Source organism: Dendrobates tinctorius, unplaced genomic scaffold (genome assembly GCF_039654945.1).
Source record: "Dendrobates tinctorius isolate UK_male_01 unplaced genomic scaffold, ASM3965494v1 ptg000270l, whole genome shotgun sequence".
NCBI lineage: Eukaryota > Metazoa > Chordata > Amphibia > Anura > Dendrobatidae > Dendrobates > Dendrobates tinctorius.
Window position 1 is genome coordinate 9,266,444 of NW_027361937.1, and position 15,031 is coordinate 9,281,474.

At 43.9% G+C, this 15,031-nt stretch overlaps 2 protein-coding genes across 9 annotated transcripts in view; both read right to left on the reverse strand.

Annotated features, from left to right (window-relative positions):
• Positions 1-1,391, reverse strand: part of LOC141069651 (uncharacterized) — a 31,429-nt gene extending 30,038 nt beyond the window's left edge. Inside the window, exon 1 of the mRNA XM_073559394.1 lies at positions 954-1,391. Within this exon, the coding sequence (XP_073415495.1) occupies positions 954-1,308 (355 nt within the window). The 5' untranslated portion in view covers positions 1,309-1,391. The remainder of the gene's footprint in view (positions 1-953) is intronic.
• Positions 1,392-5,853: 4,462 nt separating this feature from the next.
• Positions 5,854-15,031, reverse strand: part of RBM39 (RNA binding motif protein 39) — a 43,488-nt gene continuing 34,310 nt past the window's right edge. For all 8 annotated transcript variants that reach the window (XM_073559397.1, XM_073559396.1, XM_073559395.1 and 5 more), the window contains 7 exons: positions 11,280-11,357; positions 10,640-10,696; positions 10,458-10,490; positions 8,300-8,429; positions 7,568-7,673; positions 6,700-6,778; positions 5,854-6,618 (listed from right to left, as the gene is read on the reverse strand). In XM_073559397.1, coding sequence (XP_073415498.1) covers positions 6,518-6,618; positions 6,700-6,778; positions 7,568-7,673; positions 8,300-8,429; positions 10,458-10,490; positions 10,640-10,696; positions 11,280-11,357 — 584 coding nt within the window. In that variant the 3' untranslated portion in view covers positions 5,854-6,517. The remainder of the gene's footprint in view (positions 6,619-6,699; positions 6,779-7,567; positions 7,674-8,299; positions 8,430-10,457; positions 10,491-10,639; positions 10,697-11,279; positions 11,358-15,031) is intronic.

A 15,031-nucleotide genomic window follows, 5' to 3' on the forward strand; every position in this document is an offset into this window, starting at 1 on the left:
AAGAAAATAAAGAATTTATACGAAAAAACAGGGAAAGAACCTACTTGAGGATGTGAAATAATCCCCATTCATTGTCCCATCTACCTATGCCACGCTTTCAGAGGAATATTACCTGAAAATTGATTATATGTGTATATAAAGTTAATTTCCACCATTAGATATATAGCTATTAGTGTATATTTAATCGACACCATCAGCACAACCATTATGCAATCAGTATAATTCATCCTATCAACTTAATTTTTATGAACTCTCAGTTCAGCACAATCAATTTGTTAGCAGGTCCAGAGCACCCTGGAAGGTTTACATCCAGGATATCTCTGTACTTGGCTGCATTCATGCTTCCTTCAATTGCAACCATTCGTCCTGTCCCCCATAGCATGATGCTGCCACCACGTTTCACTGTTGGGATTGTATTGGGCAGGTGATGAGCAGTGCCTGGCATTCTCCACATACCGCTTAGAATTATCACCAAAAAGTTCTATCTTCTCATCAGACCACAGAATCTTATTTCTCATAGTCTGTGTTCTGCCTTCTTCCACGTACGACGCTGTGTGGATTCCAGCATACGGCTAAACCTTTCATCCACTCCCAGTAACATGACTGTATGGGTGCTTAAGTCTATATTTATTGGGATGATAAGGACAACAATGGGAGATAACAGATGGTAAATTGGGGAACACATTAGTAGATGAGATCAGGGGTTGTTGTACAAAGTTGTAGATGATATCAGAGATTGTTGAACACAATTATGGATGATTCAGGTAAAAACAGAATCCTTGTCATAAGCAGTGGTTTTGCAGAGAGCTGAGCTCATGTGAGCTACTCAGAAGACCGGCTGAAATGGTTACATGTTGTTGACCAGGGAAGGAAGAAGGGTGGTTCTGAACAGGTAACCATTTAGGAAAACAGAAGATTCCAAACATATGAATAAGGGCAACTATGACACTTACTGGCAATAGCTGGAACAGCCCTTAAAATTATCTTGCTGCACAGAAATGGCAGAACAGTCTGGGAGTCATTCATGTGTTTTTTAGCAAACTCTATGTGGGCTTTCATATGTCTGGCACTGAGGAGAGGCTTCCGTCGGGCCACTCTGCCATAAAGGCTTGACTGGTGGAGGGCTGCAGTGCTAGTTGACTTCGCAGAACTTTTTCCCATCTCCCTACTGCATCTGTGGAGCTCAGTCACAGTGATCATTGGGTTCTCTCTCACCAAGGCTCTTTTCCCACGATTGCTCAGTTTGGCTCGACAGCCAGATCTAGGAAGACTTCTGGTGGTCCCAAACTTCTTCCATTTAAGTATCATGGAGGCCACTGTGCTCCCAGGAACCCCGAGCACGACAAATCCCCCTGCAACCTCGGCCAGATCTGTGCCCCGCCACAACTCCGTCCCCGAGCTCCCCGGCCCCACGATTCCCACTTAGTCCGATATGCACTGCGAGCCGTGAGGTCTTATATAAACAAATGTGTGCCTCTACCAATCAAGTCCCATCAGTTCAATCAAACAGCTGGACCTCAATGAAGGAGAACAATCTCAAGGAGGATCACAAGGAAATGGACAGCATGTGACTTAAATATGAGTGTCTGAGCAAAGGGTCCAAACACCCATGACCAAGAGGTCTGAATACTTTCCGTACCGTGTGTGTATATATATATATATACACACACACACACACACACACACTGGCCACTTTATTAGGTACACCATGCTAGTAAGGGGTTGGACCCCCTTTTGCCTTCAGAACTGCCTCAATTCTTCGTGGCAGAGATTCAACAAGGTGCTGGAAGCATTCCTCAGAGATTTTGGACCATATTGACATGATGGCATCACACAGTTGGCGCAGATTTGTCGGCTGCACATCCCTGATGCGAATCTCCCGTTCCACCACATCCCAAAGATGCTCTATTGGATTGAGATCTGGTGACTGAGGAGGCCATTTGAGTACAGTAAACTCATTGTCATGTTCAAGAAATCAGAGATGATTCGAGCTTTATGACATGGCGCATTATCCTGCTGAAAGTAGCCATCAGATGTTGGGTACATTGTGGTCATAAAGGGATGGACATGGTCAGCAACAATACTCAGGTAGGCTGTGGCGTTGCAACGATGCTCAATTGGTACCAAGGGGCCCAAAGAGTGCCCAGAAAAAATTCCCCACACCATGACACCACCAACACCAGCCTGAACCGTTGATACAAGGCAGGATGGATCCATGCTTTCATGTTGTTTACGCCAAATTCTGACCCTACCATCCGAATGTCGCAGCAGAAATCGAGACTCATCAGACCAGGCAACGTTTTTCCAATCTTCTACTGTCCAATTTCGATGAGCTTGTGCAAATTGTAGCCTCAGTTTCCTGTTCTTAGCTGAGAGGAGTGGTACCCAGTGTGGTCTTCTGCTGCTGTAGCCCATCTGTCTCAAAGTTCGACGCACTGTGCGTTCAGAGATGCTCTTCTGCCTACCTTGGTTGTAACGGGTGGCAATTTGAGTCACTGTTGCCTTTCTATCAGCTCGAACCAGTCTGCCCATTCTCCTCTGACCTCTGGCATCAACATGGCATTTCCGGCCACAGAACTGCCGCTCACTGGATTTTTTTTCTTTTTCGGACCATTCTCTGTAAACCCTAGAGATGGTTGTGCGTGAAAATCCCAGTAGACCAGCAGTTTCTGAAATTCTCAGACCAGCCCTTCTGGCACCAACAATCATGCCACGTTCAAAGGCACTCAAATCACCTTTCTTCCCCATACTGATGCTCGGTTTGAACTGCAGGAGATTGTCTTGACCATGTCTACATGCCTAAATGCACTGAGTTGCCGCCATGTGATTGGCTGATTAGAAATTAAGTCTTAACACACAGTTGGACAGGTGTACCTAATAAAGTGGCCAGTGTGTGTATATATATATATATATATATATATATATATATATATATATATATATATACATACACATACATACATACATACACACACACATAAATATCAGCTTTGGAAAAAACCAAGAGACCACTGCATAACTTTGTTTGTCCGATTCTTCTCCCCACAGGTATATTTCTGAGTAAATGCAAATCACTCTTTATTCTATAAACTACTGACATGTCTTCGAATTTCCAAGCACTAAATTTTGTATTTATTTTCAGAAAATGAGAAATGGTCAAAAGAACAAAAAAAATGCAGTGCTTGCAGACCTCAAATAATGCTAAGAAAACAAGTTCATAAACATTTAGAAACAATACTACTGTTTTAACTCAGGAAGAGTTCAGAAATCAATGTTTTGTGGAATAACCATGAATTTTAATCACAGCTTTCATGGCATGCTTTTCACCAGTCTTTCACACTGCTTTTGGGTGACCTTATGCCACTCCTGGTACAAAAATTTAAGCAGTTTTTTTTGATGGCTTGTGACCATCAATCTTCCTCTTGATTACATTCCAGAGGTTTTAAATGGGGTTCAAGTCTGGAGATTGGGCTTAAGATGACAAGGATTTGATGTAGTGGTCCTTCATCCACACATTGATTGACCTAACTGTCTGGCATGGGGCACTGCCCTGCTGGAAAAACCAGTCCTAAGAGTTGGGGAACATTGCCTGAGCAGAAAGAATCAACTGTTTTTTCCAGGATAACCTTTTATGCGGCTTGATTCATACGTCTTTCGCAAGGATTAACATGCCCAATTACAGCCTTGCTGAAGCATCCACAGATCATTACCGATCCTCCACCAAATTTCACAGTGGGTGCAAGACACTGTACATTGTACGCCTCTCCAGGTCTCCGTCTATTAGATGACCAGGTGTTGTGCAAAGCTGAAAATTAGACTCAAAGAAGATTACCTTACTCCAGTCCTCTATGGTCCAATCCTTATGGCCTTTGGCAAACTTCAGCCTGGCTTTTCTTTGCTTCTCATTGATGAAAGGCTGTTTTCTAGCTTTACATTACTTAAGCCCTGCCTCTAGGAGCCTGTTAAAAACAGTTCTTGACGTGCACTTCCCCCAAGCTGCCATTTGCCATTCCTTTTGTAGGTCACTTGATGTCATCTTGGGGTTGCTGAGTGACATTCGAAGATGACGGTCATCCCGGTCAGTGGAGAGTCGTTTTCACCCTCTGCCAGTCTGTAGCTTTGTTGTCCTCAATGTCTGCTGCTTGATATTGTTGTAATGGACTGCCGTCTTAGAAATTTTAAGGATGGAGGCAACATGATGCTCACTATATCCCTCTGCTAGTCAAGCCAGAATTGAGCCCTTCTTTTCCTCACTCAAGACTTTTCTTTTCAACTTCTTTGACATGGTTAAAAGTTATTTTTTCATTCCTTTTACTTTTGGGATATTACTAGCACTTGTTTTGCCATCCAGCTTATCCTACTGCAAGAGGATTATGAACACCACAGCAGGGTTTTTTATACATTCCTTCGTTAAATATAATCTGGTTCAGGTGATTACCTAAGCAGGAGCACATTAAGTAGAAAGAGGTGTACTCTGGTTGAAATTCAACTGACACTGGAATGGAATGACTGTCAGACATGTAGAGAAGCTGATTTTTATAAAACTGTGCAGTGGTAACTTAATTTTTTCCATAGCTGTATGTGTGTGTATATATATATATATATATATATATATATATATATATATATATATATATATATATATATATATTTATTTATTAAAAGAGCAGTCTACATTTCACTCAAAAATACACCCACACCGAAAATTTCGCAGTGCTCAACCCTTGCCAGAGCTGTGTATAATATGTGTACAATATATATGTGTCCGGGCATAGTAATTAACTGTGGTTAGTTATAGCAAATTATAATTATCCTCCATTCCATAGTCCCGTGCCCATATACCCATCATACATATTCATGATACCATAGGCCCGTGCCCATATACCCTTCATACATATCCTCAATCCCATAGTCGAGTACCCATATACCCATCACACATCCTCCTTCCCACAGCCCCATATACCCATCATACATATCCGCCATCCCATAGTCACGTGCCCATATACCCGTCATACATAACCTCCATCCCATAATCCAGTGCCCATATACCCATCACACATCCTCCATCCCATAGTCCCGTGCCCATATACCCGTCATACATATCCTCCATCCCATAGTCAACCATTATGACATCATAATGAGCGGCGGGGCTTGCAACCTATGACATCAGCGTCGCCATGGCAACCATTATGACATAATGAGGGGCGGGGCTGGTTACACACCTTTTCCCCATTATATAGATAGGGGCAAAATGGTTTGGTGAATTGGAACGCACGGGGTTAAAATTTCGCCTCACAACATAGCCTAGGACACTCGGGGTCCAGACGTGTGACTGTGCCGAATTTTGTGGCTGTAGCTGCGACGGTGCGGATGCCTATCCCGGACATAGGCTAGTTTCACATTAGCGTTTACGGCCGCAGCGTCTGGCTGCGCACGGCCGCCGCTAAGCCCCGCCCCCTGCCGCGCCTCCGCCGGTAGCTCCGCCTACGGGCGCATGACGCTGCATGCGTCCCCTATCTTTATCACTGGGGATGCAGGCCGTGCGCAGTATGCGTTTGGCGGCGCATGCGTCCTTTTGACAGTGTGCCGAGCGCAACCAAATTGCGTTTGGCGCTGGTCAGCTGTCATGTACAGGTGACACCTGTTGAAATTGCAGCCACTGGGCGGTGCTATACTTTTTCCACAATGCTGTAAAAAAGTCACTGATGAATTAGGCCCTTTAACGACCATTGTTAAGGGGTTAAAAAAGTCAACTTTGTGAATCCAGCTCAGTTACCCAACTGCTGAAGCAAAACACATACCTCAGCAAAAAGTCTTATAGGACTATAAAAAAAATTAGATCAAAATAGGACATTTGTTTCAAAGAATTTTATTTGAGAGCTTCTTTACAAAGAATTGAAATATGAAAGTCGCTGGATAGAAATATTAAGCAGTCTCGTCAAACACACTAAATTAACAAAATAAAATTATTTCAGAGCTCACAGAGCTTAAAGAGCAAAAATGATTATATGCAACCAAGCAAAATGTCAATGCCTTCCCTGACAGGCTTCTAACAAACTCTTCCTGCCTGGAAACATCTGAGATTTTGTTTGGTAATAGAAGGAATACCAGAACTATGTACAAAAAAAATTTCACAGATACATAAAATGTAATCATTTGAGACAAACTGCAGTTCTTCACTTTTCCTCATTTGCTAACTTTGAGAAACATGTTAAAGCACTTAACTTTTGTAACAGGTTTTGTGATTTGTACTTCTATCCTCAACACAATAACAGTTCAGGTATTTATTTCATTGCCCTTTACTTTTTGCTGTCCTATTTCCTTTTGGACAGTAAGGCAGCACAGCAAATTAACAGATTGAATGCAGTTTAGCCAATACACTGCATTAAGGTTTTAGATTTGTACACCAAAATACAGTACACCCATTCCCTTCCAACTGCATCTAAATAAAAGAATCCCTACAACACACTTTTGAAAAGTATAGTATATCCTATTTACAAAATAGCCTGGGTCAGAATCATCGACGAACAGGAAACAGAAGCTGAGTAGATGTCATGGAATCTGGGAAGAGGCTGTGATAAGTTGGAAGAGGAACGTATGCAGCAGTAATCATCTTACCTATGGAGAAGAAAAACTGATCAGTTTCAGTAACTTACAAGTTTTCAACTACTTATAACATTGCCAAGTATAATATCTTACCAGCAAACCACCTTCCATGCAAAGCATTAACTGCTGCAATTGCAGATGCTATGGTTGGACATTTAACATAAACATTACCCTGTAAAGTGAGAGGCAAAGATTAGTAAAGAAATTCTTAGACAATGCGAAAAACACTTTACAGCAAGACAATGAATTACACTAAGCTATGAAAGCAACTTATATTGCAAGTTTAAAAAAATTATCCAAAATAATGCAAACGATGCACAAGATCATCAATATGTAAAATAATGAAAAAAAAAACCCTTGACATATTACTCCCAATGCAAACGCATCAGCGTTGTGGTGCTGGAACGGCCAGGAATAAAAGGCTGAGATCTTATTTATTTTACATTTATTAATGTCTTTGGTTATAGGGGTTTTAAAGATGGCACCTATTTGCGCCCCATAGGTGGCTCCTTTTTGTGTTCTCATGTGAACCTCTATAAATAAGGACATTACTAGGTCAGAAAGACCAACCAAAATGAACACCTAAGAAGAAAGTCCAGCACAACTATCTTGTCCGTGAAAAAAAAAACATTCACTAGCTTTTCTTCCAATTTTAATGGATTACTAATAAAATGGAATATTTTTTTACCGACGGATGGTTGTGCTGGACTTCCCTTCTTACCAGTTTGTGCCAACTCCCAGCCGGATAGGATACAGCACCATCCGATTGATATATGCAGAACGGTAAACAAACTATTGGCAGCTCTGGTGAACTTTTTACTTTTTCAGTTACAAAATGAACACAGTTTTAATTGTTCACAGGATTTGATGAAGACCAAACTGCTAGGTCATTATGCAGCTTACCATTTACTTTGATATGCAAGTAAACTGAGCAACACATTTTCTAAGGTCAGGAACTTACTTGTGGTGAACTCTTATCTACATAAATGTGAACAACTCCTCCATGTTTGTTGCATTCTTCAATTACATCATCCTTTATCTCTGTGTCCCAACCAGGCTCATCTTCCCTGAAAAAAACAAGGTTGTGTAAAAAGGTTTCAGGCTGGGGTTAGACTATTATCGTCATCCGTGTGCCATGTCTGCTTGACATTGGTTTTTATACATTTTAAAATGTACATAAACCAAACACTGTTTTACATGTTAATGTAAATATATCCATCAAAATTAAATGCAATACAGATGTTCCATATGCAGTATTTTTTTCTTATCTATAGACTATAAACTTCAATGAGTCTCAGACAAGTGTAGTGAGTTTATATATTAATATTCATTTTTTAATTCAGTCTGTGAAAAAGCAGTCATCTGAACAGCCTTATTAATTTACATTTTAAGTGTGCTGTCTGAGTAAAAATATTTAGAGCACACAGATAAGAGACATTTCCTTGTTTTGTCCAAATTAAATATCTTTAAGGGTGCCTTCATATACATCTTTATGTAGATAGGCTCCAAAATGTAAATTTAAAAATTTTCAGCTGTACAATATTGCATTATATTGTTCAGATTGTTATCATACTGCAGAATCTAATGATTTTCTAAAATACAGAGTGAGAGAGTGTTATAGAATAGCAAAAGTAATATGCAAAACCTCTGCTTCAGTGGACAAACATGAGTAATATAAAGCAAAGTTACTTACTGTTGTGGGTTAAACATGTTTGACAGCTGGAAGCATTGTGTGGCAAGTGGCTGAGTAGCCGCAGCAGGAATTGGTAAAGTGGATGATGTCAACGAGATGGCAGCAGCAGAAGCAGCGGCAGCAGCAAGGGCTGTAAAGTACAAAATGTTATTACTTTTTTTTTTTTTTTTTAAAAAAAAAGCACATACATTTTGAATAAAATCCCTTAAATAAATGGTTTTGGTATGTAACATGCTAACAGACTGAGCAAAACTATCTCCATATAGTCTCCTTCAATGCCAATACTGACATGGAAGATGTCTGGCTGCATAATTTTGCCTATGCATGATAGACATTGTGCAATGTAAAACTGCAGTCAATGCTCACATTATCTATCCTTTCGCCTAATTCTGTGTCGATGACAAGTGTAAATAATTATTTCATTTTTTTCCACTACTCAGTTATCCTGGTTATGGGTTATGTTTGAGTTTTTCTTCTTTTAATCCCTTCACGTCCTTCGATGTACATATACGTCAAAAGTTGTGCATCTGCCTTTGATGAAGGCACTCACACCAAGCCTGTATCTTTCCTGGCAGATGGCTGATTTAATTGTATCCACCTCAAGAAAGTTTCAGTAAAAAGTCAGCTCAGGGAGCAAAAAATAATCCCTCACACAGCCACATAGCATGAAAAATGAAGTTATTTGAGTATCAGAAACTGGCGACATAAGCAAATTTTTGTTCACCACTTAGGCAAGTTTCACACTAGCGTTTATGAGCGCAGCGACGGCCTGCGCCCTATGCGTTTGGCGGCGCATGCGTCCTTTTGACGGTGCGCCGACCTGCGCCAAACGCAACCTGCTGCAGTTTGGTTGCGTCGGCGCACCGTCAAAAAGGCGCATGCGCCGCCAAACGCATACTGCGCACGGCCTGCGCCCCCTGTGATAAAGATAGGGGACGCAGGGCGCATGCGGCGGTGGGCGGAGCTACCGGCGGGGGCGCGGCTTAGCGGCGGCCGTGCGCAGGCCGTCGCTGCGCTCAAACGCTAGTGTGAAACTAGCCTTAAAGGGAATCGGTCACCCTTTTTAGCCCCTATTAGCTGTCGGCATAGACATCGGGGGCTTATCTACAGCATTCTGTAATGCTGTAGATAAGCCCCCAATGTAACCTGAAAGAAAAACACGCTATATTATACTCACCGAGGTGGGCGGTCCGGTCTGATGGGTGTCGCCGTCCTGTCCGGCGCCTCCCTTCTTCATGCTATGACGTCCTCTTCTCCCGTCCTGCGCACTGCAGGACTCTGCTCTGCCCTCAACAGGGCAGAGCAGTGTGCCTGCGCCGGAGCCATTACAGGACGGGAGAAGACGTCATCGCATGAAGGGAGGCGCCGGACCGGACCGCAACAACCATTGGACCGGACCGCCCACCTCGGTGAGTATAATGTAACGCGTTTTTCTTCTCTTTCAGGTTACATCGGGGGCTTATCTACAGCATTACAGAATGCTGTCGATAAGCCCCCAATGTCTATGCCGGCAGCTAATAGGGGCTAAAAAGGGTGACAGATTCCCTTTAAAAAAAAAAAAAAAACTAAACTAAATTTGGTATAGTACTTGTACTGACCTGGAGAATCATATTGCCAGGACAGTTTTACCATCCAGAGAACACTATAAACTGAAAAACAATTGTAGAATTGCATTTGGAATTTTTTTCTTGCTTTCCAGTGCATCACGATAAACTGAACGAGGCCATTCAAAAGTACAACTTATCCCGCAAAAAACAAGCCCTCAAAGCTATGTGGCTGGCAAAATAAAAAAAAAAAAAAAAAGTTATGTTTAAGGAAGAAAACAAACAAACAAAAAAAAACCCCCAGAAAATCACCCAAGGGTTAAATCAAAAGTGCACTAATTTATAATTCAGCAAGATGTACAGAACATTGTGTAAACACATCACTGGACTGTACTTCATGCAAGTTTCCCTCAACATCCATGGCAGAAATCTGTGGCAAGTCCACAATACGGTATATTAGAAAAAATCCATTATGTGAGTATTTGGTGCTAAAAGACTTATTTTTTCAAGCATCCTACAGGTCTGACAACAAAAAGTAGCCATATAGTGCACGCAACAAACTACAACTGATCGTGGAGAGTAAACAGAGGGGGACAAGGCAGGAAAATACAAACCTTCACTTTGTTGTGAAATTCTTGATTGAAGATCTGTATGTAAAAAAACCCACAATTATAAACACAAAAGCTACATCACAACGTAAAATAAGCATATTTTTCAGGGATTATTATCACCCTTCCCCTCACTCAAAATACTTATATGGCCACGTAGCTTTTTTTTTAGTTAAGCCATTCTGTACCTTTATTTATAAAATCCACCGCTCCATAATTAAGAAGTTTGGGATCACCAAAATCACCTGGAAAAAAAATGACTTGGCATTATTAAACTATGAAAGCCATAAAAACAAAAGCAGAATTGCCTTTTCTTTACCATTTTACAACACATGGAATTTCTCATATTTTCAGTACATTATATGGCAAAATGAACATTCAAAAATGCAATTCATCCCCATATGAGACAAGCCATCGCCTGGCTAGGTCTGTGAAAGCTAAGTTATGGGCTCTTGAAAAAAGGGGTTGAGGTGGATGGGTGGGTGAGAGAAAAAAAAACCCACAAAAGAAATTTGCAAGGGAATGCAAAAGTTAAATTAAAGTGACTTCAGTTTTGTAAAAGAAAAAAAAAAAAATATAGGCTAGTCTGCACGGCCATCGTTAGTGGAAGATTATGCAACAGAGCAGGCTCCTGTATGGGCAACCATCTACTGGCAGGGTAATATGTAGCCCTCAAAAACCGTGGCCAGTCTGTGCCGCAGTTTAGAACCAGATAGCCCAGTACAAAAAAAAAAAAAAAAACAAGTATGCAAAACAAAATTGAAGTTTGTTGCTTCTATGCAACTTAAGGTACACTTTAAAAGCCAAAGTGACTAAAAGAGACCATACCTGCAACAGCACCGAAAGCCAAAGACCCACTCATCTGCAATGCCTGCTGTGCAGCAGGAGGTATCTGCAATCCAGTGCCTGTCAAGAGAAAAAAAAATAAAAAAATAAAAATGTAAACCGGCATTTTTGTGTACTCACCGTAAAATCTTTCTCAGAGCTACTCATTGGATGACACAGGACCATGGGTGTATGAGGCTGACATACAAAAAGAAGTTAGCTCCTCCTCTGCAGTACGCATCTATCACTGGCTCCAACTCAAACCAGTTCAGTGACCAAACAGTAGGAGATCATAACCATAAAATATACAACATGTCAAACCTAAGATCAAACATAACCATCAGGCCAACAGGGTGGGTGCTGTGTCCCCCAATGAGTGGCTCGGAGAAAAGAATTTTACGAGTCAGTCTGCCCAGGCCCGCATCTGCTGAAGCCTGAGTGTGGTCACTGTAGGGCTTCGAGAATGTGTGTAGGCTGGACCAGGTCGCAGCTTTGCAAACCTGTTCTGCAAACGCTTGGTGCCAAATGGCCCAAGAAGCGCCCACCGACCGAGTGGAGTGTGCCTTGATCCGCGCTGGGATAGGCTTGCCTGTGACACGGTAAGATTCCTGAATAGCCAAATGAATCCACCTGGCTATTGTCGACTTTGAAGCGTAAAGTCCATTCCTGTGACCCTCAGAGAGAACGAACAGCGCGTCCATCTGACAAAAGGGTGCCGTCCGCGAGACATACAGTACCTTCTGAGAGCTCTCACTAGATCCAAAGTGTGAAGAGCCTTCTCCATACGGTGTACCGGAGCCGGGAAAAACGAGGGTAGAACAATGTCCTCGTTAAGGTGAAAGGAGGAAACTACCTTTGGCAAGAAGGGCGGGGACAGCCTGAGAACTACCTTGTCTTGGTGAAAATTCAGAAAGGGAGCTCGGCAGGACAGAGCAGCCAACTCCGAAACCTGCCTGATTGATGTTACTGAGACAAGGAAAGAGAAAGGTCTCTTTCAGTAAGCTGCAGCGGCATGGCCTGCGTACCTAATGCTAAAGATGTGTACGAAGGCCGCATGCCGACAGAGGCGGGACGGGGCGGAGCTTCACAGAGGAAGTCTGCATCCCTCTGCAGCTCCTCCATACACTAGTGTGAAACTAGCCTTAGCCACGTCCAGGGATGTGTTTACACAATAGTCCCTGGCAAAAGATCTGATAAGCAGCGGATCTGGCCACCGGGGGTGGGGGGGATCACTACCCTGTATGGCTCTATTCAGATAATCTGCCCAGGACACCATGGCTTTAGCTACCCATGTTGGGGCCAAGGAGGGGGGAGAGTGCCAAGCCCGAAGGTTCAAAAACCAAACGGGCAAGACTATCAGGTGGGCTGTGGGATCTTTAACGGAGGATCCATCTGGTAAAGATAGGACCGTGACGAAACCCACTCAGGGGAAGTAGGACAGGGATAGGTTGCGGCGGGGCTCCTGAGCACATTCGGGGTCACAGGCTTCACATAGTGGAGTATTCTGTGCCCGTGGCAATGCAGCCTGACAGGTGGTACATGAGGTGAACACTGTTTTGTTGGCCTTCTCAGATACTTTAGGGAGAGACATGCTGTATCCCTGTCCAATAGGGGACAATAAATGGCTAATGTTCAAATGAATACTGCAGGGAAAGGCTATGATATATAGAAGCGCAGCTGCATAAGGCTCTGCAGAGCAAAACGGCCAAGAGTATATAGCAGTGTAGCTCTGCTTAACCCCTTCCTTACCGATGACGGAATAGTACGTCATCGGTAAGGATCCCCGCTTTGAGGTGGGCTCCGACACACGTTTGGTGTCTATGAACTCGTAATGACCTGGAGAATCATAATGGCAGGTTAGATTTAGCATCTAGTGAACCTAGTAAAAAAGCCAAGCAAAAAACAAATATGGGATTGCACTTTTTTTGCAATTTCAGGGCACTTGGAATTTTTTTCACGTTTTCGAGTACACGACAAGGTAAAACCAATGGTGTCGTTTAAAAGTAAAACTCGTCCCACAAAAAATAAGCCCTGAGTGAGAAGCACCAATCAGGTGGACGGAGCCGCTGTCGTGATGCCCTCTTGGGGGCGGAGCTACCGGCTTTCGGCCTACAACGGGCCGATGCCGGGGACTAAATTTCCGGCGCAGGCCAGGGACGAACACCAGAGCCGCGGCGCACACTGCAGGAGCCCTCCCAGCCCCCCCATCTGATTCATATACTCACTGCCGAGAAGAAGCACAGTGGAAGGGGAGAAGAAACAGAGCTACCGCACTGACTGCAGGTCAGGGGACTGCAGAACAGACAGTGCAGGCACCCTCAATCCATCCTCCCTTTATCTATCTGGTCTTATCAGTGGTGATGCAGTGGGGGCCACCCAGACGCCATTGGAGCCTCTGTACATCCCAGGAGTTTGCTCCCCTAGGATGAGACAGGGCTGTTGTCCGGCTGTAGCCTGGCTTCAGAAGGGGATACGTGGAGGCGACACTCCATGTTCCCATCTATTGCTGGTGCGGGGAGATCGGCGCCCTGAAGGGAACAGTCGCCCCTAAAAACAGGATTTTTGTGTTGCTTACCGTAAAATCTGTTTCTCGGAGCCTTCATTGGGGGACACAGAGTCCATGGGTGTACGCTGCTGCCACTAGGAGGCTGACACTATGCACAAAAAAAGGGTTAGCTCCTCCTCCGCAGTGTACACCCCACCGACCGGCAGGAAATTCCTCAGTTAGTGAGAAAGCAGTAGGAGAAGTAACAGAATAGATTGAAAAACAGAACAGACAACTCAACTGTAAATAACCAACAAACATAAGAACAGGAGCTGCAGAACATGAGAGGGTGCTGTGTCCCCCAATGAAGGCTCCGAGAAACAGATTTTACGGTAAGCAACCCAAAAATACTGTTTTCTCGTTCGCCTTATTGGGGGACACAGAGACCATGGGATGTCCCAAAGCAGTCCCTGGGGCGGGAAAGCAAACTTCCATCAGGCCTGCGGACTCACCACCGCTGCCAGCAGAATCCTTCTACCTAGGCTGGCATCCGCCGAAGCGTAGGTGTGGACCTTGTAGAATTTCACAAATGTGTGAACCGATGACCAGGTTGCAGCTTTGCAAGCTGCAGCGCGGAAGCTCTGTGGCGCACCGTCCAGGAGGTACCCACTGCCCGGGTAGAGTGAGCTCTAATTCCCGGAGGGGTCAATCGATGTATGACCCGGTAGGCCTCCAAAATTGCCAATCTGATCCAGCGAGCAATAGTAGCTTTGGAGGCCGGCTGACCTCTCTGCACTCCATCTGGAAGGATGAAGAGAGAGTCTGTCTTCCGCAAAGAAGTCGTCCTAGCTAGGTAGACCTTCATCGCCCTGACCAAGTCCAGCTTGTTCATGGAGCGGTCCCGAGGACGAGCTGGACCCGGACAAAAGGACGGGAGAACAGTATCCTCATTCAGGTGGAAAGTGGACAGCACTTTAAGGAAAGCGGGCGGAGGCCGCAGAACTACCTTGTCCTAGAGGAGTACCAAGAAAGGAGAGCGGCAAGAGAGGGCCGCCAATTCCGACACGCGCCGGATGGAGGTGATGGTCACTAGGAAGGCTACTTTCCATGAAAGGAGGGATAGGGGAAAGTTCCCTGAGAGGTTCAAAGGGAGGACCTTGCAGAGCCTCAAGAACCAGATTAAGATCCCAAGGATCTACGGGCGCTCGGTACGGAGGAGCCGTATGAGCCACTCCTTGAAGGAAGGTTTTGACCTGAGGACGGGAGGCCA